The sequence below is a fragment of the Eurosta solidaginis genome, chromosome 4 (assembly GCF_040869045.1).
Source record: "Eurosta solidaginis isolate ZX-2024a chromosome 4, ASM4086904v1, whole genome shotgun sequence".
Taxonomy (NCBI): domain Eukaryota; kingdom Metazoa; phylum Arthropoda; class Insecta; order Diptera; family Tephritidae; genus Eurosta; species Eurosta solidaginis.
Genome location: NC_090322.1, coordinates 110,265,149 through 110,288,208, shown reverse-complemented (window position 1 = coordinate 110,288,208; position 23,060 = coordinate 110,265,149). Strand labels below are relative to the sequence as shown.

The window sequence follows — 23,060 nt, the reverse complement described above, 5'->3', positions numbered from 1 at the left end:
TCCATAGATCAATCATTATGTATCTACATAAACGAAACAATAATTGCGTCTATACATATGTACCATGTACGTATACGAGCAACGGAGAGTCAATGCACAAACACATGCATATATCTGAGATACTCCTGAAAGTAATCAATTAGAAAAACTATAAAATCATGCAATTGTAGTTACAGCTGAGAAGTTTGAAAGCTGCTGGACTAGTAAATTCTGGAAGCGCCTAGAAGATGCGAACGTTGAAATCCGAGAGTATAAAAGGCGGCAATTGTAGAGGCGCTGGAATTCAGTTTGATTTGAGATTTCGATTAAGACGCTATCTAGCGAGCAAGAGCAGTATTATTTTGAATATTAGAGTTTCAATTGAGCTATCAATCAGTTTGGTTATTAAGCAAGCTATTCGTTGCAAAGTTTGAGTGTTATTGTGAAGTACTTTAATAAAGGCAATTTTGCATTATTAAATATTGGAGTTATTTATTCAACAGTTTAGTGATTCGAACTCAGCAGAAGATTACAAATAAGGGGAATTGCAACTAAAATCGTTACAATATCATAAAGCCGCATTATGTAATCGTCAAAAAAACTGCTCTATTATTGTACCTCAAGGAATTGAGGATTACTAGAGAATCACATTTTATGTGGCATTTCTCACCACTTACATATGTCACCTTCAATGTCACTTCGCACAGAACTCTGCCGCTTTTATGAAGAATTACTAGATTGTTCCGAAAGTGATTTCGTCTCTGAACCCAAAATATGGACGCAACGAATTTTAGTGATCAAAGCGTTAAAAATGCGCCGAATGCGTTGTCGGTAAGTGTTCTTAAAATCATAATAAATAATAGTTTGAAAAAAAAAACTGAAAAACTACGCTTTTATAGCTAGCCGAACCGAACAATAAAATCGTTGTGATTAAAAATTATTTTCTATTTCGGTTAGCTATAAAAGCGTAGTCTTTAAGTTTTTTCAAACTGGTATTATACTCAGTTGAGCAGAGCTCACAGAGTATATTAACTTTGATTGGATAACGGTTGGTTGTACAGGTATAAAGGAATCGAGATAGATATAAACTTAAATATATCAAAATCATCAGGATCGAAAAAAAATTTGATTGAGCCATGTCCGTCCGTCCGTTAACACGATAACTTGAGTAAATTTTGAGGTATCTTGATGAAATTCGGTATGTAGGTTCCTGGACACTCATCTCAGATCTCTATTTAAAACGAACAATATCGGACTATAAGCACGCCCACTTTTTCGATATCGAAAATTTCGAAAAATTGAAAAAGAGCGATAATTCATTACCAAAGACGGATAAAGCGATGAAACTTGGTAGGTGAGTTGAACTTATGACGCAGAATAGAAAATCAGTAAAATTTTGGACAATGGGCGTGGCACCGCCCGCTTTTAAAAGAAGGTAATCTAAAATTTTGCAAGCTGTAATTTGGCAGTCGTTGAAGATATCATTATGAAATTTGGCAGAAACGTTACTCCTATTACTATATGTATGCTTAGTAGACCACGCTCACTCTAAACAAAAAAATTTTTAAAGTCAAATTTTAACAAAAAATTTAATATCTTTACAGTATATAAGTAAATTATGTCAACATTCAACTCCAGTAATGATATGGTGCAATAAAATGCAAAAATAAAAGACAATTTCAAAATGGGCGTGGCTCCGCCCCTTTTCATTTAATTTGCTTAGGATACCTTTAATGCCATAAGTCGAACAAAAATTTACCAATCCTTGTGAAATTTGGTAGGGGCTTAGTTTCTGGAACGATAACTTATTCCTGTGAAAAAGGGCGAAATCGGTTGAAGCCACGCCAAGTTTTTATACACAGTCGACCGTCTGTCCTTCCGCTCGGCCGTTAACACGATAACTTGAGCAAAAACCGATATATCTTTACTAAACTCAGTTCACGTACTTATCTGAACTCACTTTTTATTGGTTTAAAAAATGGCCGAAATCCGACCATGACCACGCCCACTTTTTCGATATCGAAAATTACCAAAAACGAAAAAAATGCCAACATGGTATTTGGATTGGTTTATTGACGCAAAATTTAACGTTAGAAAAAAACTTTGTAAAATGGGTGTGACACCTACCATATTAAGTAGAATGAAATGAAAAAGTTCTGCAGGGCGAAATAAAAAACCCTTGAAATCTTGGCAGGAATACAACTACCACCACTCCCTTTTAAAACCCTCATTAATACCTTTAATTTGATACCCATATTGTACAAACACATTCTAGAGTCACCCATGGTCCACCTTTATGGCGATATCTCGAAAAGGCGTCCACCTACAGATCTAAGGCCCACTCCCTTTTAAAATACGCATTATCACCTTTCATTTGATACCCATATCGTACAAACAAAGTCTAGATTCACCCCTGGTCCACCATTATGGCGATATCACGAAAAGGCGCCCACCTATAGAACCAAGGCCCACTCCCTTTTAAAATACTCATTAACACCTTTCGTTTGATACCCATATTGTACAAACGCATTCTAGATTCACCCCTGGTCCACCTTTATGCCGATATCTCGAAAAGGCGACCACCTATACAACAACCACCACTCCCTTTTAAAACCCTGATTAATACCTTTAATTTGATACCCATATCGTACAAACACATTCTAGAGTCACCCCTGGTCCACCTTTATGGCGATATTTCGAAACGGAATCCACCTATAGAACTAAGGCCCACTCCCTTTTAAAATACTCATTAACACCTTTCGTTTGATACCCATATTGTACAAACGCATTCTAGAGTCACCCCTGGTCCACCTTTATGCCGATATCTCGAAAAGGCGACCACTTATACAACTACCACCACTCCCTTTTAAAACCCTCATTAATACCTTTAATTTGATACCCATATCGTGCAAACACATTCTAGAGTCACCCATGGTCCACCTTTATGGCGGTATCTCGAAAAGGCGTCCACCTATAGAACTAAGCCCCAGGCTATTTTAAAATACTCATTAACACCTTTCGTTTGATACCCATATTGTACAAACACATTCTAGAGTCAGCCCTGGTCCACCTTTATGGCGATATCTCGAAAAGGCATCCACCTATAGAACTAAGGCCCACACCTTTCGTTTGATACCCATTTTGTACAAACACATTCTAGAGTCACCCCTGGTCCACCTTTTTGGCGATATCTCGAAAAGGCGTCCACCTATAGAACTAAGGCCCACTCCCTTTTAAAATACTCATTAACACCTTTCGTTAGATACCCATATTGTACAAACGCATTCTAGAGTCACCCCTGGTCCACCTTTATGCCGATATCTCGAAAAGGCGGACACCTATGCAACTACCACCACTCCCTTTTAAAACCCTCATTAATACCTTTAATTTGATACCCATATCGTACAAACATATTCTAGAGTCATCCCTGGTCCACTATTATGGCGATATCTCGAAAAGGCGTCCAGCTATATAACTAAGCCCCACACCCTTTTAAAATACTCACTAACACCTTTCGTTTGATACCCATATTGTACAAACGAATTCTAGAGTCACCCCTGGTTCACCTTTATGGCGATATCTCGAAAAGGCATCCACGTATAGAACTAAGCCCCACGCCCTTTTCAAATACTCATTAACACCTTTCGTTTGATACCCATATTGTACAAACGCATTCTAGAGTCACCCCTGGTCCACCTTTATGCCGATATCTCGAAAAGGCGACCACCTATACAACTACCACCACTCCCTTTTAAAACCCTCATTAATACCTTTAATTTGATACCCATATCGTACAAACACATTCTAGAGTCACCCCTGGTCCACCTTTATGGCGATATCTCGGAGAGGCGTCCACCTATAGAACTAAACCCCACGCCCTTTTGAAATACTCATTAACACCTTTCTTTTGATACCCATATTGAACAAACGCATTCTAGGGTCACCCCTGGTCCACCTTTATGGCGATATCTCGAAACGGCGTCCACCTATGGAACTGAGGATCACTCCCTTTTAAAATACTCATTAACACCTTTCATTTGATACCCATATCGTACAAACAAATTCTAGAGTCAACCCTGATCCACCTTTATGGCGATATCCCTAAATGGCGTCCACCTATAGAAATGTGGCTCACTCCCTCATAAAATACTCTTTAAATTCATTTGATACACATGTCGTACAAACACATTCCAGGGTTACCCTCGGTTCATTTTCCTACATGGTTTTTTTCCTTTATGTTGTCACCATAGGTCTCAACTGAGTATGTAATGTTCGGTTACACCCGAACTTAGCCTTCCTTACTTGTTTATTTTTAACTTTTTAGTTCGATGTATTTTATTCGTAGATTTCCATGTCTTCGAGTACGCTCGGACACGGTCATTTGCTTGTACGTGAAGGATATTGACTGTTTGACTGATTGATACTTGCGTCTAGATAAAATTTCGAATAAAAAATTCCTCGGCGCTAAATTTCCTATATTGTTATTGAACTCCAATGGGAAATAGAGTAAAAAATCTATTGTAGGTTAACGTAAGACGGAGCTTCTTTAGTTTTGTATTCGTCTGACTTCCGAAATGGTCACATAGTCAAACGGAAATTTCCTAAATGGTCACTACACCAGATTTTGAAGAGCCCTAAAGTCAATTCGTTCTATGGCCAATTGGCCTTATCACCGATTCAAATGGCTATAAAATAAATTGGCCTTATGACCGTTTTAAAGTGGTGATACTTAGTGGTTAATTGATTTTATGCCCTTTGAGCTTATGTCATCCTACCATCAAATTATTTCATTGTCACCGGTCCTTGATACGTGTGCAAGTTTGAAATAAACTTATACCATTGGACGTGGTCATAAGGTCAATTGACTTTATGTCCTTTGAGCTTATGTCACCCCAACATCCAGTTGTTGCATTATTGTCGATGCTTGATACGTGTGGAAAGTTTCGATTATCCTTATGGCCATTCTAAGTAAGGTCAATTGACCTAATGTCCTTTGACCTTGTGTCACCTCATCATCAAATTATTGATTCGTGCGCAAAGCTTCAGTTAAACTTATGGCCATTTGAAATGGTCATAAGATCAATTGACTTTATGTCCCTTGGTAGGACAAGAGCGTCTCCATGGTCTAGCTTCTTTGAATATTCATAGCCGTATTGATTTGACTCAATAAAGTCCTGACAGAATTTTTCCAAAACCCTCGAAAACTTTAAAATGATTAAGTATGGGACGAACGGTACTTGTAACGCGATTTAAATTGTTTTAAACTCATTCGTATGTACATTTTGCAAACATGAAATAATGTAACCGAATCTAATTTCCTTTGCGTATGGAAAAAAATACTTTTTGGATCCCACAGGAAGCCAAAGCCGCAGCTCCGCCTTGGTTGAGAATCTGTTATTTTTACAGAATATTGTTATATTGAAACCAAAGTTTTTCTCCTGTTGAAATGAACGTATAAGCTTGTCCTCTTGAAAAAAACTCCTTTGAATTACCCATTATGCGATCAATTTAATTGAATAATTAATAACAAACTTGATTTGTTGATTTTACTAAGTTCATTTTTCGGTGTACATCATTTACAGGGTTTGACGCACTTATTTATTTAAACATATTTAAGTCAACAGAACGAAGTGAACGGCAAAGGTAAAATAAAAATTTAAAATACTCTTGTCTAGCTTTGAAGTTCATAAACACCTCAAATTTCACACAATACCAATATGAGGTCGTCAAAATTTCGATATAAAAAGCCCTTCGAAAAAGCACTAAACGTAATTCTAGAATTCCACAAAAAAAAAGGTCAGACGCAAATCACATTGAGCGTAGTTTTCAATTAATTAGTTTGTTCGATCATCTGTAAGTTTTTTGAAGCAGTTAGCAGCTCTTACTACCGTGTCAACGATAAAAGACGTACTTACATATCTGCATAAGTGTGTATTTAAATGTTTAAAAGTTCAAATCAGTTGGGTTATGTTTATTTAAATACCTAAAGTGAATTTGTGACCTTTTATCGAAAAGGCGTCCACCTATAGAACTAAACCCCACGCCCTTTTGAAATACTCATTAACACCTTTCGTTTGATACCCATATTGAACAAACGCATTCTAGGGTCACCCCTGGTCCACCTTTATGGCGATATCTCGAAACGGCGTCCACCTATGGAACTAAGGATCACTCCCTTTTAAAATACTCATTAACACCTTTCATTTGATACCCATATCGTACAAACAAATTCTAGAGTCAACCCTGATCCACCTTTATGGCGATATCCCTAAATGGCGTCCACCTATAGAACTGTGGCCCACTCCCTCATAAAATATTCTTTAAATTCATTTGGTACACATGTCATACAAACACATTCCAGGGTTACCCTCGGTTCATTTTCCTACATGGTTATTTTCCCTTATGTTGTCACTGAGTATGTAATGTTCGGTTACACCCGAACTTAGCCTTCCTTACTTGTTTATTTTTAACTTTTTAGTTCGATGTATTTTATTCGTAGATTTCCATGTCTTCGAGTGCGCTCGGACACGGCCATTTGCTTGTACGTGAAGGATATTGACTGTTTGACTGATTGATGCTTGCGTCTAGATAAAATTTCGAATAAAAAATTCCTCGGCGCTAATTTTCCTATATTGTTATTGAACTCCAATGGGAAATAGAGTAAAAAAGCTATTGTAAGTTAACGTAAGACGGAGCTTCTTTAGTTTTGTATTCGTCTCACTTCCGAAATGGTCACATAGTCAAACGGAAATTTCCTAAATGGTCACTTCACCAGATTTTGAAGGGCCCTAAAGTCAATTCGTTCTATGGCCAATTGACCTTATCACCGATTCAAATGGCTATAAAATAAATTGGCCTTATGACCGTTTTAAAGTGGTGATACTTAGTGGTTAATTGATGTTATGCCCTTTGAGCTTATGTCATCCTACCATCAAATTATTGCATTGTCACCGGTCCTTGATACGTGTGCAAGTTTGAAATAAACTTAGACCATTGGACGTGGTCATAAGGTCAATTGACTTTATGTCCTTTGAGCTTATGTCACCCCAACATCCAGTTGTTGCATTATTGTCGATGCTTGATACGTGTGGAAAGTTTCGATTATCCTTATGGCCATTCTAAGTAAGGTCAATTGACCTAATGTCCTTTAACCTTGTGTCACCTCATCATCAAATTATTGATTCGTGCGCAAAGCTTCAGTTAAACTTATGGCCATTTGAAATGGTAATAAGGTCAATTGACTTTATGTCCCTTGGTAGGACAAGAGCGTCTCCATGGTCTAGCTTCTTTGAATATTCATAGCCGTATTGATTTGACTCAATAAAGTCCTGACAGAATTTTTCCAAAACCCTCGAAAACTTTAAAATGATTAAGTATGGGACGAATGGTACTTGGAACGCGATTTAAATTGTTTTAAACCTATTCGTATGTACATTTTGCAAACATAAAATAAAGTAACCGAATATAATTTCCTTTGCGTATGGAAAAAATTACTTTTTGGATCCCACAGGAAGCCAACGCCGCAGCTCCGCCTTGGTTGAGAATCTGTTATTTTTACAGAATATTGTTATATTGAAACCAAAGTTTTTCTCCTGTTGAAATGAACGTATAAGCTTGTCCACTTGAAAAAAAAACTCCTTTGAATTACCCATTATGCGATCAATTTAATTGAATAATTAATAACAAACTTGATTTGTTGATTTTACTAATTTCATTTCCTTCGGTGTACATCATTTACAGGGTTTGACGCACTTATTTATTTAAACATATTTAAGTCAACAGAACGAAGTGAACGGCAAAGGTAAAATAAAAATTTTACATACTCTTGTCTAGCTTTGAAGTTCAGAAACACCTCAAATTCCACACAATACCAATATGAGGTCGTCAAAATTTCGATATAAAAAGCCCTTCGAAAAAGCACTAAACGTTATTCTAGAATTCCACAAAAAAAAAGGTCAGACGCAAATCACATTGAGCGTAGTTTTCAATTAATTAGTTTGTTCGATCATCTGTAAGTTTTTTTGAATGGAGTTAGCAGCTCTTACTACCGTGTCAACGATAAAATACTTACTTACATATCTGCATAAGTGTGTATTTAAATGTTAAAAAGTTCAAATCAGTTGGGTTATTTTTATTTAAATACCTAAAGTGAATTGGTGACCTTTTATCGATGCATCCACCAGTTTTCCTTGAACACACTGCCGACGAATTAATCGGGGGAGGTATATGAAAGCACGAGTTGTTGCTATTATAAATGGAGCGATCTTGCATTCGTTCTGATGATGTCGCTATAGTGGTGCTACTTGCGCATGATGGTAGGCTTCCAGCCAAATCGATGCTAGTGCCCATGCCTTCCAACAACGAACAATTGCTATTTGATGAGACACGACTGAGATTTTGGCTTAAACTTTTAGAATAACTAGCTATTACTCCGCTTGATGAACTGCTACTGGCATAGGATTGCATCCGCTGTGTTAGATCGGAAGTAGACTGGGAGCAATCTGGTGTAGTAAAAGAAAAAAATTTCAAAATGTAATGTACAGCAGTAATTTTTTTATTTTGGGTCGCGACCCTCTGATGGATCACGCCGCCTTTTCACGAGGGTCGGGAGCTAAATACTTATATTAATATTTTTGATTCGCAGATGCACGCGCTTAAATGGGAGGAGTGACATAAGGTCTGCGGCCATAGCGTCAATTAACATTATGACCACTTCAAATGGCCACAAGGCTAATTGAAGTTATGACCATATGAAATAGTCACAACGCCAAATTTGAAATGTTTTAAAAATGGTCATAAAGTCCACTTAATTTTCTGAAGAGGTCAGAAGATCAATTACTTTTTTTGCACGTATTAAAATTTTAACAACAGCAGAATGAAAAGAGGAATTAGTGCAGACCGATGCAAGTTGTGGGAGTTAGTTAAGTGTAACAACTGATAAAGCAAAGAAAATGGGATTTTTAGAATATGAATATAGAGCGGTTCCAAAAAATTGTATACTATACGAGTTTTCTATATTTGGCTTTCATTTTAGCGAGAAATCGGGTTAGAACTTATTTACCTAAAACTAAATAAATAAATGCAAGGCGTGATAAACTCCGAAGAGATTTTAGGCCGAGCTTCTCTTCCAATTTTCGTCGTGCTTCTTTTAATGGTTCCTAAAAATTGGCACGATGGGACCTTCGCGATCCCGCCTCCTAACGAAATCTGCGAGGAAGATGATATTCCACTGAGAAGCTTTTCATCGCAGAAATACATTCTGAGTGTTTGCCAAATCACTGCCGAGGGGCGACTCCGGTTGGAAAACCTTTTTTTTGATTGAAAAACTTGTTTCTAAACTTTTGATGTATTGCTCGGGTATTGAACACAGGATTTTCGTTGTGGTAATCGGAGCACGCTACCACCACACTACGGCGGCCACCACACCTAAGTGCCTTATCAAAATTTGGAATACAAATCTTACAATTTTATATTCAACAATTGTTTTTGGTTAAGCGGCCTATTGATAAAGGATTCACCAGGATTTGCAACAGCGGCGCAACGCTGATTAAATATAGTTGGTAAAGAGGAATATAAGTAGCAATTTATCAGTCAAACAAACCACCGCTGTATAGCTAAATGGTGAGCACAGCGTGGCCTAAAGCGTACTGATGATGAATGAAGGCTTAGCGAAATGAATCCATCTGCGCAGCTATGGCAGGTTGTCTAAAAAATTTTGTACTTACTATTCTAATAACAAAATACAAATTTTCAATTGTAGAAAAATTAAAAAAAAAAAAACAATAATTATCATTAAAAATTATTCAAAATTTTCGCCTCTTGATCTGCTTTTCCCTATTTTCTGGTTTTATTTCAAATTGGGTTAAAAACAGCAATCCAAATAACAATAACTTATTTAACTAAAACCAGATTATAAGGCCCGAAACAAGAACTTATTTAACTAAAAACCTAATAAAAAATAAAGCCTGTAGCGGTTTTTTCCAATAATCAGTCGGATATAAAACTATTTCAACTTAACATATAAATTAGTTTCGAGGAGTTTTTTTGGTTTTGTGTTGCTTTCAATTTAGTAAAAATATGGTTATGAACTTTTACCCAAAATAATCATAGGATCAACGGGAGTTTCGTAAAGTCAAATTTAAAAAGTATTTTGACCTTATGGCTAATTGAAGTGATCAAAAGGTCAATTGACCTTTGTGCCATTTGACCTAATTAATCCAAAACTTGTCCTGTACCATCCTTTTTGTTTTGATACATATGTGACCCGGTCTATGAAAAGGTGGCTTATGACTCAAAAAAGAAATTGCGAGAAACAGCTGTTAAAGATAAACAATGCATTTCTTCAGTTTCTTAATAGTTTTCTTTTTTTTGAGTCAAAAGCCACCTTTTCAAAGGCCGGGTTACATATATTTATTTGAAAGAAGATACAAAATTTTTAAGTACATTTTTTATACCAAGTACCAGAAGAAACAAAAAATGTCTTATTAAACAAACACATAATCTTGTTGAACTTTGATATTCAAATTTTAACAAAACCTCTGTAAAAATTTTCATGAAGAGCAAAAATATAATGGTGGAGCGCACATTGCCGAACTAAGGTAAATATTATATCGAAAGTCGTAATATTTTTGTTCCTTATAAACATTTTTTATTTGCTTCTTTTGATGCATTATCAAGGTGATCTGAACTATGTGTAAGGTTTCACTTTCCTAGCTCAATGAGTAGTTATTAAAAAATCGATCACACAATACTAAATGGAAGTTTTTATTTATCCTAAATATTGCAACTTAATAAAGCCCGATGTTTCGTTCAAAGTTTCAGTTCTCCGAGTTATCGGGAAGTTCCTTAAAACTTGAAAACAAAGTTTCCAAGTTCACATGATTTTTCCAATTTGCACGACCCTTGTACCAACTATCAAAACATTTTCCCTGTTGTTGTTGTTGTTGTAGCGCTAAGGACACTCTCCGAAGGCCTTGGGGAGTGTTATCGATGTTTATGGTCCTTTGGTGAATGCAGATCAAGTACCTTCCGGTACCAAGCCCGACCACCTCCGAAACGATTTGTTATGACCACATGCGACCTTCCAGGCCATACCGCCTTCCCACCGTCTAGATCCATGAGGAGTTAGAGGTCGCCAGAGCCTCTGTTATTAATAAAACAAGATCCGTCACGGATAGGTGAAGAAGTTAGTAGTATGAAAATACCAGTTCCAACTCAAATGGAGAAAGGAGGAAAAATGATAAAGGAAAAGTATATACACACCGACACACATATATATACAGCAAAACAATTTCGTTGCCTCCATTTAGGCGCATCCATTCTTAAGCTTAGAGCTTTTTGCATTTGTATGGTTTGTGTTCTGGCTGATCTATAAGAAAAAGCTTAGAGCTTTTTGCCTTTAGCAGAGCTTAGCCGTTCAGGAGAGGATCGAGCTCAGATTTTAAATGGGGGCCCTACATTTTTAAAGGGTCGCAAATTATTAAATGGCCCCTCATATTTCTAATGAGCCCCTTGACTTTGTCTTGTATACATACTGTCCCATATATATGCATGTGAGAATTTCATAATAAACTAAAGGTCATCTTAATATTGAACTTATAATTTTCCATTTGAGCTCCTTAAACATGACAGCATATACATAACTTATAATTTTTTAAATATGAAGATTGAACATTTTGTTTGGCATTTTATAGGTTGTAAGTTTGTGTGTACATACTGTCACATATGTTTGTACATGGGAATTTTATTAAACCACACTAATGAGAAACCTTAACCGTACAACACTGAAACATATTTATATGTATATAAGTAAATAAAACTTCACGCTGTATTTCATTTAATTAAATTCGTTATCAGATTTATTATTTTTTTTTTTATAAAACATAGAAACCCGATCAGCGGCAGATTGAACATTTTGTTTGACATTTTATTAGATTGTAAGTTTGTGTGTACATGCTGGCCCATATATATGCATGTGAGAATTTCATAATTAACTAAAGGTTATTTTAATATTGTACTTATGATTTCTTTATCACAAAGTTTTAAGTTTTTTGACCATTTAGCTCCTCGTTTTCGAGGTATGGTTCCTTCGGCAAAGTTTCTTATTTTGATCCCTAGAATACGATTTTCACAGGGCAATGAGCGATTTTTAAATCGACCCGCCTAATATATATATACATGTTATATATATATATATTTTATATGCTGTCATGTTTAAGGAGCTCAAATGGTTGTAATCAATGTGAGAACATGTATATATATATTAGGCGGGTCGATTTAAAAATCGCTCATTGCCCTGTGAAAATCGTATTCTAGGGATCAAAATAAGAAACTTTGGCGAAGGAACCATACCTCGAAAACGAATTCTGATGTCCCCCCATTTGGGTCGAACTTTTGGGTAGGGGCAAATTTTGAAAAATCCCACTTTGACCCATTTAGAGTGCCCCAATCGAGTCCAAATGTATGACCGACCCCCACTAACTTTGGAGGCCCGACCCACCGATGCCAGTGGTACACCCCCAGGAACCCCCCTGGGGGTCCTCCATACAAACATTTCAAAAAATCGCCGGTTTTGCATTTTACATGAAAAAATCAGCCAAATGGCTATGTGGTAATAAGACCAATTGACCTTATGGCCGTTGACCTTATGTCACCACACCATCACATTAATGCATTGTCATCGAGCCTTGATAGGTGTGCAAAGTTGCAATCAAACTTATCGCCATTCAAAGTGATGATAAGGCCAACTGACCTTATGGCCGTTGACCTTATGTCACCACACCATCACATTAATGCATTGTCATCGGTCCTTGATACGTATGCAAAGTTTCAAATTAATCAGACTTCTAGAAACCGGTGAAAATTAAGCTCAAAGATTCTGTTACATACAGGCAAAGCTAATAAAAGCGTGCTAAAAATGAATTTAACTTAGTAATAGAAAAGAAATTAAAAAAAAAATATTAGAAATTAGCGTTTTTACAACCCTTTTAAAACCAAGGACAGTGATGCCGAAAACCCAATGAGTCATATACCCAAGCATGATGTTACTGTTTTTGGTGTGTCCAATGATTTAACTGATCTTAATTTATCAACCCATCTGGATATCTTGAGATATTATTTTTACTTAAGCGAACGTGCTAAAACAGAACAAAAAAAGTTTTCCCATAAATCATTCACTATTCAAGTACAAGATAAGTTGATTGGAATTTGGGAAAAACTTGGTATGGAAATAATGCTGAAAAAAAGTGTATTTAATAAATTGAATAAATTGCTTGACAAGTATCAAGAGCAAATCAAGAGAAGAAACGATAGATAAAATTGATGAGAAGTATGATACTAGGATGGTAAAAGAACCTCATCCTGTTATTTTGAGAGAACCCAATTCTGAATTGATTGGTTACGTAAGACTGGAACATCATGCTTGGGTATATGACTCATTGGGTTTTCGATAGTTGTTGATGTAGATGATGGATTCATTGTAACCTTTTTGATTTGGAATGGTCACTTCACTTATTATTTTTTTTGAAATATTTTTTTATCTGAAATTAGCACTTCGCACTTTGAGTTCTTCACAACGACTTAATGCATTCACAAAAACTGTTGCGTTATATATGGTCTACGAGACGAGGTAATAAGAATGATATGGTAATTTCAATTCTACCTGCTGTGTCTTGTGGTGGATTAAAAAAAACAACACAAGCCATTTTACGATCTGCTATTGTGTCACAGTGATACTATAGTGTTAACTACTTTGTATTCTTTACTTTAATTTTTAAAAATAATTTTTATTGAGTTTTCGTGTTAACTTAAAATTTTTGAATAACTTCAAAAAAAGAAAATTCTAATTAGTTGGAAAATATCTAAACTCAAAAATAAACAAAAATAAATTTTTATACTTAAAATCAAAATAAAAGATTTTTAAAATATCAACTTGAATGTTGATATATTGGGTAAATATAGTGTTAACTACTTTGTATTCTTTACTTTAATTTTTAAAAATAATTTTTATTGAGTTTTCGTGTTAACTTAAAATTTTTGAATAACTTCAAAAAAAGAAAATTCTAATTACTTGGAAAATAACTAAACTCAAAAATAAACAAAAATAAATTTTTATACTTAAAATCAAAATAAAAGATTTTTAAAATATCAAATTGAATGTTGATATAGATACCTTCATTTTTTAAAAAGGTTGAATAAAAAACCCACACAACTATGTTTACGACATGCAAATGCATCACAGTGATGCCTAGAATATGATTTTCGTAGAGCAGTGCGCGATTTTTTTGCCTCCCCACAATATATATATATATATATATATTAGGCCGGGTCGATTTGTGGGGAGGCAAAAAAATCGCCCATTGCTCTGTGAAAATCATATTCTAGGGATCAAAATAAGAAACTTTGCCGAAGGAACCATACCTCTAAAACGAATTCTGATGTCCCCCCCTTTGGGTCGTAGGGGCAAATTTTGAAAAATCCCACTTTGAAATGCCTATGTTTTTTCTTTTTGGAGTTTATTTTTCTCTTTAGAAATTTATTTAGTCAGAACATATGTAAATAAAAAAATGAATTTAACTTAGTAATACAAAAGAAATAAAAAAAAAATTATTAGAAATTAGCGTTTTTACAACCCCCTTTTAAACCCAAGGCATCACTGTGATGCATTTGCATGTCGTAAACATAGTTGTGTGGGTTTTTTATTCAACCGTTTTAAAAAATGAAGGTATCACTGTGAGACAATTGCAGATCGTAAAATTGCTTGTGTTGCTTTTTTTAAGCCACCACAAGACACAGCAGGTAGAATTGAAATTGCCCCTACCCAAAAGTTCGACCCAAAGGGGGGAACATCAGAATTCGTTTTAGAGGTATGGTTCCTTCGGCAAAGTTGCTTATTTTGATCCCTAGAATACGATTTTCACAGAGCAATGAGCAATTTTTAAATCGACCCGCCCTAATATATATATATCAACAAACCGCAAAATACATACCGACACAGACACACCCATCCATATACATACATTTAGATAAGGGCTACTCGTCTCAATGTATATAAATTGGACATCTGTGTGTCTGTGTCATTGAGACGAGTAGCCCTTATCTAAATGTATTCATATGGATGGGTGTGTCTGTGTCGGTATGTATTTTGCGGTTTGTTGATATATATATATCAATGTATATAAATTGGACATCTTTTCGGTAAAAAAATGTAGTAAATTGTTTAAAGCCGCTCAGCACTCATCTATATTTCACGGATAAACATTTTATAAGGATTTTCCACCGTGTTTAACCAGGATCACTTCTAATAAACAGAATAAGCTTTAATACTTATACATCGTTAGTTCTTTAACACCGTTGCTTATTGTAGGCATATTCCACATTCTGAATCAAGCTCTTAAGGATTTAAAAGAAATTTCAAAGGAAAAAAGCTCGAAAAAGTCAATTAATAAAAAATAAAAATGTATCCGTGTAGTTCTTGTGAAAAGATATATACTCGGAATTTAATAGACGTATTACAATGAAACATCAAGTTATAAAAAAGCCCCCATTTTTTGCGAGCAAGGTAAAATTCAAGTGAAACCAAATGTATGGACAGCACACTTGAGAACAAATATGCATAAAAAGAATTGCACGTATAATGTAAATAGTAATGTTAAATGTATTAACGCTATGTTTAATAATCGTATTGAGATATACGTTTTGAAAAACGATCAACCCAATGATTTAATTGTTGAAATTATTTTTGAAAAACATTTTAACGAATTATCTGCACTTCTACAGAAATCTATAAAAAGCATGAAAGCATCAAATTTAACTTTGAGTTATTTTGTAAATATATTCAAATAAAAGAAAATATTAAAGAATTTGCTATAATGTCACACCAAGCATTAATAACTGAAGCATTTATGGAGAACAATAATGTTGGTGAAATAATTAAGGAAAGTTTAGTATATTGATTGAAAAAATGAAAACATTTCAAGAGCGAGATAGTGGTTGGAGTCTAAGTGAAATTATCCATCTAGAAGTAAACATAAATAAATGCCAACCAATTAGAGGCTCATTATATATACCACTACCAAAGGTAATAGCAGATAAAACAGCTTGTATTAACATTGTTAACAATGATATATATTGCTTTAAATGGACCATAATTTCATCTCTTTACCAACCCTCAAAAAATAGAGAAAGGTGTTCTTCATATCACATTAGAAATATCCAAGATTCTATTATAACTTTAATTAATAATAAAGTAGTCAATTTTGAAAATTTAAGTTTCCCATTACAAATAAAAGATATTGAAATATTTGAATCAAATAATCCAGATATTAGTGTACATGTGTTTGGTATAGAAGATAATTTGGTAGTAGGACCCTATTATTTAACAAAAGAAGGAAAATCACATCACATTCATCTTATTTCTTCATACAGTGATGATTTCAATGAAAGCCATTATGTTTGGATACAAAATTTAAGTATATTAATGGGGCATTTACTATATACTATATACCATTTACTATATATGCAGATTTCGAATGTATTCTAAAACCAATAGATATTCAAAATTCTAGTAGGATTCAATGTGTACAAGAACATATTCCATATGCCTATTATTGTTTTATTAAGTGCTCATATAATAACCAACTGAATCGTTTTAAAATATGTAGCGGTGTTGATGCTGCAACACATTTTTTTAAAATGATGATGTTTTAGATATTTATCACGTATATTTGAGTAAAATAGTTAGAATGCATCCATTAACTGCCAACCAACTTAGGCGCCAAAACGAGGATACATTTTGTCATATTTGTCGAATGGAACTTTTATTAAATAATAGGGTAGCAGACCATTGACATTTAACTGGTGAATATAGAGGTCCAGCATATAATAAATGTAATTTAGAATATCAGATATCAAATTTTATTCCAATATTTTTTCATAATTTATCTAAATATGATTGCCATTTATTTATTAAAGAGTTGTCATCTGTAGACGGGGATATAAATAGTATTCCCTTAAACAAAGATTTGTATATTTCAATATCAAAGAGAATATATTTTGATAATAAAGATATCATTGAACTTAGGTTTTTATATTCATTTCGATTCATGCCTTATAGCTTAGATAGTTTAGCTAAGAATTTAAGTAATAATGATTTAGAAATAACAAAGGCTTATTTCCCCAACGATCATCACTTTGATTTAATGAAACGGAAAGGTATTTTCCATATGACTACTTAGATTCAGAAAAACGTCTCAACGAAACACAATTACCTGATCGCTCACATTTCTTTAATAAATTATCAAATGAATCTTGTATTATCGATGATTATCAGCATGCACAAAATGTTTGGACAACATTTGATTGTTCCAATTTATTAGATTATTTATTGTTATATCTAAAAGTAGACGTGCTACTCCTCAGTGACATTTTTGAAAATTTTAGAAAATTATGTAAAGGAATTTATCGACTAGACCCTTGTCAATATTATACATCTCCAGGATTATCTTGGGACGCAATGCTCAAAATAACTAGAATAGAATTAGAATTGTTTACTGATGAAAACATGCATAATTTTTATAATGTCGGGAATTAGGGGCGGGATGGTTTAATATTGCAAACGGCGTTCAGTTTCTAACAATAAATATTTAAGTGATTACGATGCGACTAAGGCTTCAAATTATATAATTTATTTAGATGATAATAATTTATATGGTTATGCTATGTCACAATATCTCCCTCATAATAATTTTGAATGGGTTGAAAACGTAGAGGAGTTTGACGTTTTTATTTTACCAGAAGATTCTTTAGTCGGATACATATTAGAAGTAGATTTAGATTATCCCATAACCACTCACAATATTCATAATGATTTACCATTTTGTTTTTAAAATAAAAAAGTTGGCTCAATGAAAAACTAAAAGTTGATTGGTGATTGAGAAACAAAATAAAATATTGTAACGAATTTGCTGCAAATCCTCTTATTTGCCCTTTACAGTCTCTCGCGCACACATAGGCGTATAAGTAAATGCATCTGTGTGTGACATCTCTCGGCTGCCTTATATATGTGTATACATGATTTGATTATTGACGTAAATACTGCTTAGCATGGCCTTAGCATCGCCTTAGTGATGGTATAGCTTAGTGATGCTAATATCCGTGAAAATATTGTCACGGATATTAGCATCACTAAATTATCCCATCACTAAGGCGATGCTAAGGCCATGCCAAGCAGTATTTACGTTAATAATCAAATCAAGTATACACATATATAAGGCAGCCCAGAGAGATGTCACACACAGATGCATTTACTTATATGCCTATGTGCGCGCGAGAGACTGTAAACTACCAACATTCACATCAATAATTCAATCTTTATGTATCTACATAAACGAATAAATAATTGCGTCTACACATATGTACGTATACGAGCAGCGGAGCGGCAATGCACAAACACATGCATATATCTTATCTGAGTTGTCACAAGAGAGAGCAATAATTTGTGCACGTAGTTGTGGCTGGCGATTTTGTAGCCGAAACAACTAGTAAGTTCTGGAAATCGAAGAGCCTAGAAGTATGCAGCGTAAACTATAAAAGCGGGCCAAGCGAGTAAGAAGTAATTCAGTTTGAGTTGAGCAATCAATCAGTTATTGATTAAGCACGCGATCTGGCGGCCAATATTAGAGTTTAATTTGAGTTATCAATCAGTTTGGTTATTAAGCCAGCGAGTAGCAAAGTATAAGTGTTATTGTGAAGTACTTTAATAAAGGCCATTTTTCCATTATTCAATATTGGAGTTATTTATTCAACAGTTTAGTGATTCGAACTTAGCAGAGGATTGCAAATAAGAGGATTTGCAAGTAAATTCGTTACAATATATTATTCATTATAGAAATTTACAACAATGTATTAAACATGGACTTGTATTAAAGAAAATTCATAGAATTCTACAATTTAATCAATCAGATTGGTTTAAAAAATATATTGATTTAAATAATTATCATAGAACATTAGCAGCAAATAAACTTGAGGAAAATTTCTTTAAATTTTCCAATAATGCTGTGTATGGGTAAACTATGGAAAATTTAGATAAAAGAGTAGATGTTAAATTAGTACAAGATTAGGAAAATACTAGTATTGGGGGAAGAGGTAGGACAAAATTAGGTGCTAGGGCATTAATAGCAAAACCATATTTCCATAGTCTAAGCAAATTTTCTAATATTTTAATAGCGATTCAATTGAAACAAGTGTCAACTCTGTACAATAAACCGATACATATTGGTTTTACCGTATTAGAACTTTCTAAATTTAAAATGTATAGTTTCCATTATGATTATATTAAAGGGAAATATAAAAATAATATTGCTTTTAATTATATGGATATTGATTCATTCATATATGATATTCAAACTAATGACTATTATAATGATATTCGTGATGATATTTCAAAATTTTTCGATACATCCTCATATCCAAAGGAAAATATTTTTAATTATCCTCAGTTGAATAAGAAGTTTCTAGGTATGATGAAGGATGAATGTAATGGGGAGTTAATAATGAATTTATAGGTTAAAGAGCAAAAATGTATTCAATTAAAATTGATAACGATATAAATGAAACTAAAAAAATTAAGGGAATAAAAAAGTGTGTAACTTCTACATTGAGTTTAAGTGATTTTAGAAAATGTCTATTGGAAAATAAATTGTATAAAGTATCATTGTATACTTTATTTAATTATTTATTTATTTTCTTTCTGCTCATAATTGTAATGCATCGGCGGCTTCAGATAATTAATCAGTTCAATCGGTGGCTGTAAATTTCCAAAACTATCAAAATATTCTTTTTAGTTTTTTCTTAATACTTTCATGGTCTTAGCAAGATTTGCTAATACAGTCATATGATTATCTGACATGATTTTAAACAAGCGATCACACGTGGTGTGATGGTAGCGTGCTCCGCCTATCACACCGTATGCCCTGGGTTCAACTCCCGGGCAAAGCAACATCAAAAAAAATTTTAGAAATAAGAGTTTTCAATTAGAAGAAAATTTTTCTAAGCGGGGTCGCCCCTCGGTAGTGTCTGGCAAGCGCTCCGATTGTATTTCTGCCATGAAAAGTTCTCAGTGAAAACTCATCTGCCTTGCAGATGCCGTTCGGAGTCGGCATAAAACATGTAGGTCCCGTCCGGCCAATTTGTAGGGAAAAATCAAGAGGAGCACGACGCAAATTGGAAGAGAAGCTCGGCCTTAGATCTCTTCGGAGGTTATCGCGCCTTATATTTATTTATTTTTTTATTAATTTATTTATTAAAATTTGATATCTGATATTCTAAATTACATTTATTATGTGCTGGACCTCTATATTCACCAGTTAAATAACAATGGTCTGCTACCCTATCATTTAATTAAAGTTCCATTCCACAAATATGACAAAATATATCCTCGTTTTGGCGCCTAAGTTGGTTGGCAGTTAATGGATGCATTATAGCTATTTTACCCAAGTATAAGTGATAAATATCTAAAACATCATCGACAATACTTTTAAAAAAATGTTTTGGAGCATCAACACCACTATATATTTTAAAACGATTCAGTTGGTTATTATATGAACACTTAATAAAATAACAATAGGCATAAGGAATATGTTCTTGTACACATTGAGTCCTACTAGAATTTTGAATATCTATTGGTTTTAGAATACATTCGAAATCTGCATGTATAGTAAATGGTACATCTAATTGTTTTTTTTTTTTAATTTTCAAATTTTAGCATTCTTTTCTCAGGTGTATGCATGCGTGTTACAATTTTTCTGCAATGCTTTTTATGCTTTCTTGGCGGCCACCGTGGTGTGATGGTAGCGTGCTCCGCCTATCACACCGTATGCCCTGGGTTCAACTCCCGGACAAAGCAACATCAAAATTTTAGAAATAAGATTTTTCAATTAGAAGAAAATTTTTCTAAGCGGGGTCGCCCCTCGGCAGTGTCTGGCAAGCGCTCCGATTGTATTTCTGCCATGAAAAGCTCTCAGTGAAAACTCATCTGCCTTGCAGATGCCGTTCGGAATCGGCATAAAACATGTAGGTCCCGTCCGGCCAATTTGTAGGGAAAAATCAAGAGGAGCACGACGCAAATTGGAAGAGAAGCTCGTCCTTAGATCTCTTCGGAGGTTATCGCGCCTTACATTTATTTTTTTTTTTTATAATTTTTCTTCTTATCAAAATGTATTAGACATGTATTGCAAAAATATAATTTATATCCATCTCTTGTAACTTGATGCCCCATCAGTCTACTTAAATGTTTTATCCAAACATAATGCCTTTCATTGAAATCAGCACTGTATAAAGAAATAAGATTAATGTGATGTGATTTTTCTTCTTTTGTTAAATAATAGGGTCCTACTACCAAATTGTCTCCTATGCCAAACACTTTTACACTAATATCTGGATTATTTGATTCAAATATTTCAATATCTTTTATTTGTAATGGGAAACTTAAATTTTCAAAATTGACTACTTTATTATTAATTAAAGTTATAATAGAATCTTGGATATTTCTAATGTGATATGAAGAACACCTTTCTCTATTTTTTGAGGGTTGGTAAAGAGATGAAATTATGACCCACTTAAAGCAATATATATCATTGTTAACAATGTTAATACAAGCTGTTTTATCTGCTATCACTTTTGGTAGTGGTATATATAATGAGCCTCTAATTGGTTGGTATTAAGCTATTGCATAGATTTTATCGCGGGCTTGGCGACTAAATCAAAAAAAACAGTAACGGATATTTGTCAAAAAAGGTTCGAAAAGGTTCGGTGTTAGCAATAGGCCAAATACATAAAATTGGATCTCTATCATAAAGTTAAAGTTAAAGTTAAACTTAAAGTTAAAGTTAAAGTTAAAGTCAAAGTTAAAGTTAAGGTTAAAGTTAAAGTTAAAGTTAAAGTTAAATGAATGTTAAAGTTAAAGTGAAAGTTAAAGTTGAATTTAAAAGTTAAAGTTAAAGTTAAAGTTAACGTGACAGTGAAAGTTAAAGTTAAAGTTAAAGTGAAGGTTAAAGTTAAAGTTGAAGTTAAAGTTAAAGTCAAAAGTTAAAGTTAAAGTTAAAGTTAACAAGTAAGGAAGGTTAAGTTCGGGTGTAACCGAACATTACATACTCAGTTAAGAGCTATGGTGACAACATAAGGGAAAATAACCATGTAGGAAAATGAACCGAGGGAAACCCTGGAATGTGTTTGTATGACATGTGTATCAAATGAAAGGCATTAAAGAGTATTTTATGAGGGAGTGGGCCATAGTTCTATAGGTGGACGCCATTTAGGGATATAGCCATAAAGGTGGATCAGGGTTGACTCTAGAAAGCGTTTGTACGATATGTGTATCAAATTAAAGGTGTTAATGAGTATTTTAAAAGGGAGTAATCCTTAGTTCCATAGGTGGACGCCGTTTCGAGATATCGCCACAAAGGTGGAACAGGGGTGACCCTAGAATTTGTTTGAACAATATGGGCATCAAACGAATGGTGTTAATGAGTATTTTAAAAGGGAGTCGGCCTTAGTTCTATAGGTGGATGCCGTTTCGAAATATCGCCATAAAGGTGGACCAGGGTTGACTCTAGAATGTGTTTGTACGATATGGGTATCAAATTAAAGGTATTAATGAGGGTTTTAAAAGGGAGTGGTGGTTGTTGTATAGGTGGTCGCCTTTTCGAGATATCGCCATAAAGGTGGACCAGGGGTGACTCTAGAATGCGTTTGTACGATATGGGTATCAAATGAAAGGTGTTAATGAGTTTTTTAAAAGGGAGTAATCCTTAGTTCCATAGGTGGACGCCGTTTCGAGATATCGCCATAAAGGTGGACCAGGGGTGACCCTAGAATTTGTTTGTACAATATATGTATCAAAAGAAAGGTGTTAATAAGTATTTTAAAAGGAGTAATCCTTAGTGCCATAGGTGGACGCCGTTTCGAGATATCGCCATAAATCTGGACCAGGGGTGACCCTAGAATTTGTTTGTACAATATGGGTATCAAAAGAAAGGTGTTAATAAGTATTTTAAAAGGAGTAATCCTTAGTCCCATAGGTGGAC

General features: G+C 34.2%; 1 protein-coding gene across 10 annotated transcripts in view; it reads right to left on the bottom strand.

The window, feature by feature from the left end:
• Positions 1-23,060, bottom strand: part of Sik2 (Salt-inducible kinase 2) — a 964,644-nt gene that overhangs the window by 146,651 nt on the left and 794,933 nt on the right. For all 10 annotated transcript variants that reach the window (XR_010952760.1, XR_010952759.1, XR_010952762.1 and 7 more), the window contains one exon: positions 8,123-8,480. Coding sequence is in view for 3 of the 10 variants with exons in the window: in XM_067782444.1 (XP_067638545.1) it covers positions 8,123-8,480 (358 nt within the window). In the remaining 7 variants the exon portion in view is untranslated. The remainder of the gene's footprint in view (positions 1-8,122; positions 8,481-23,060) is intronic.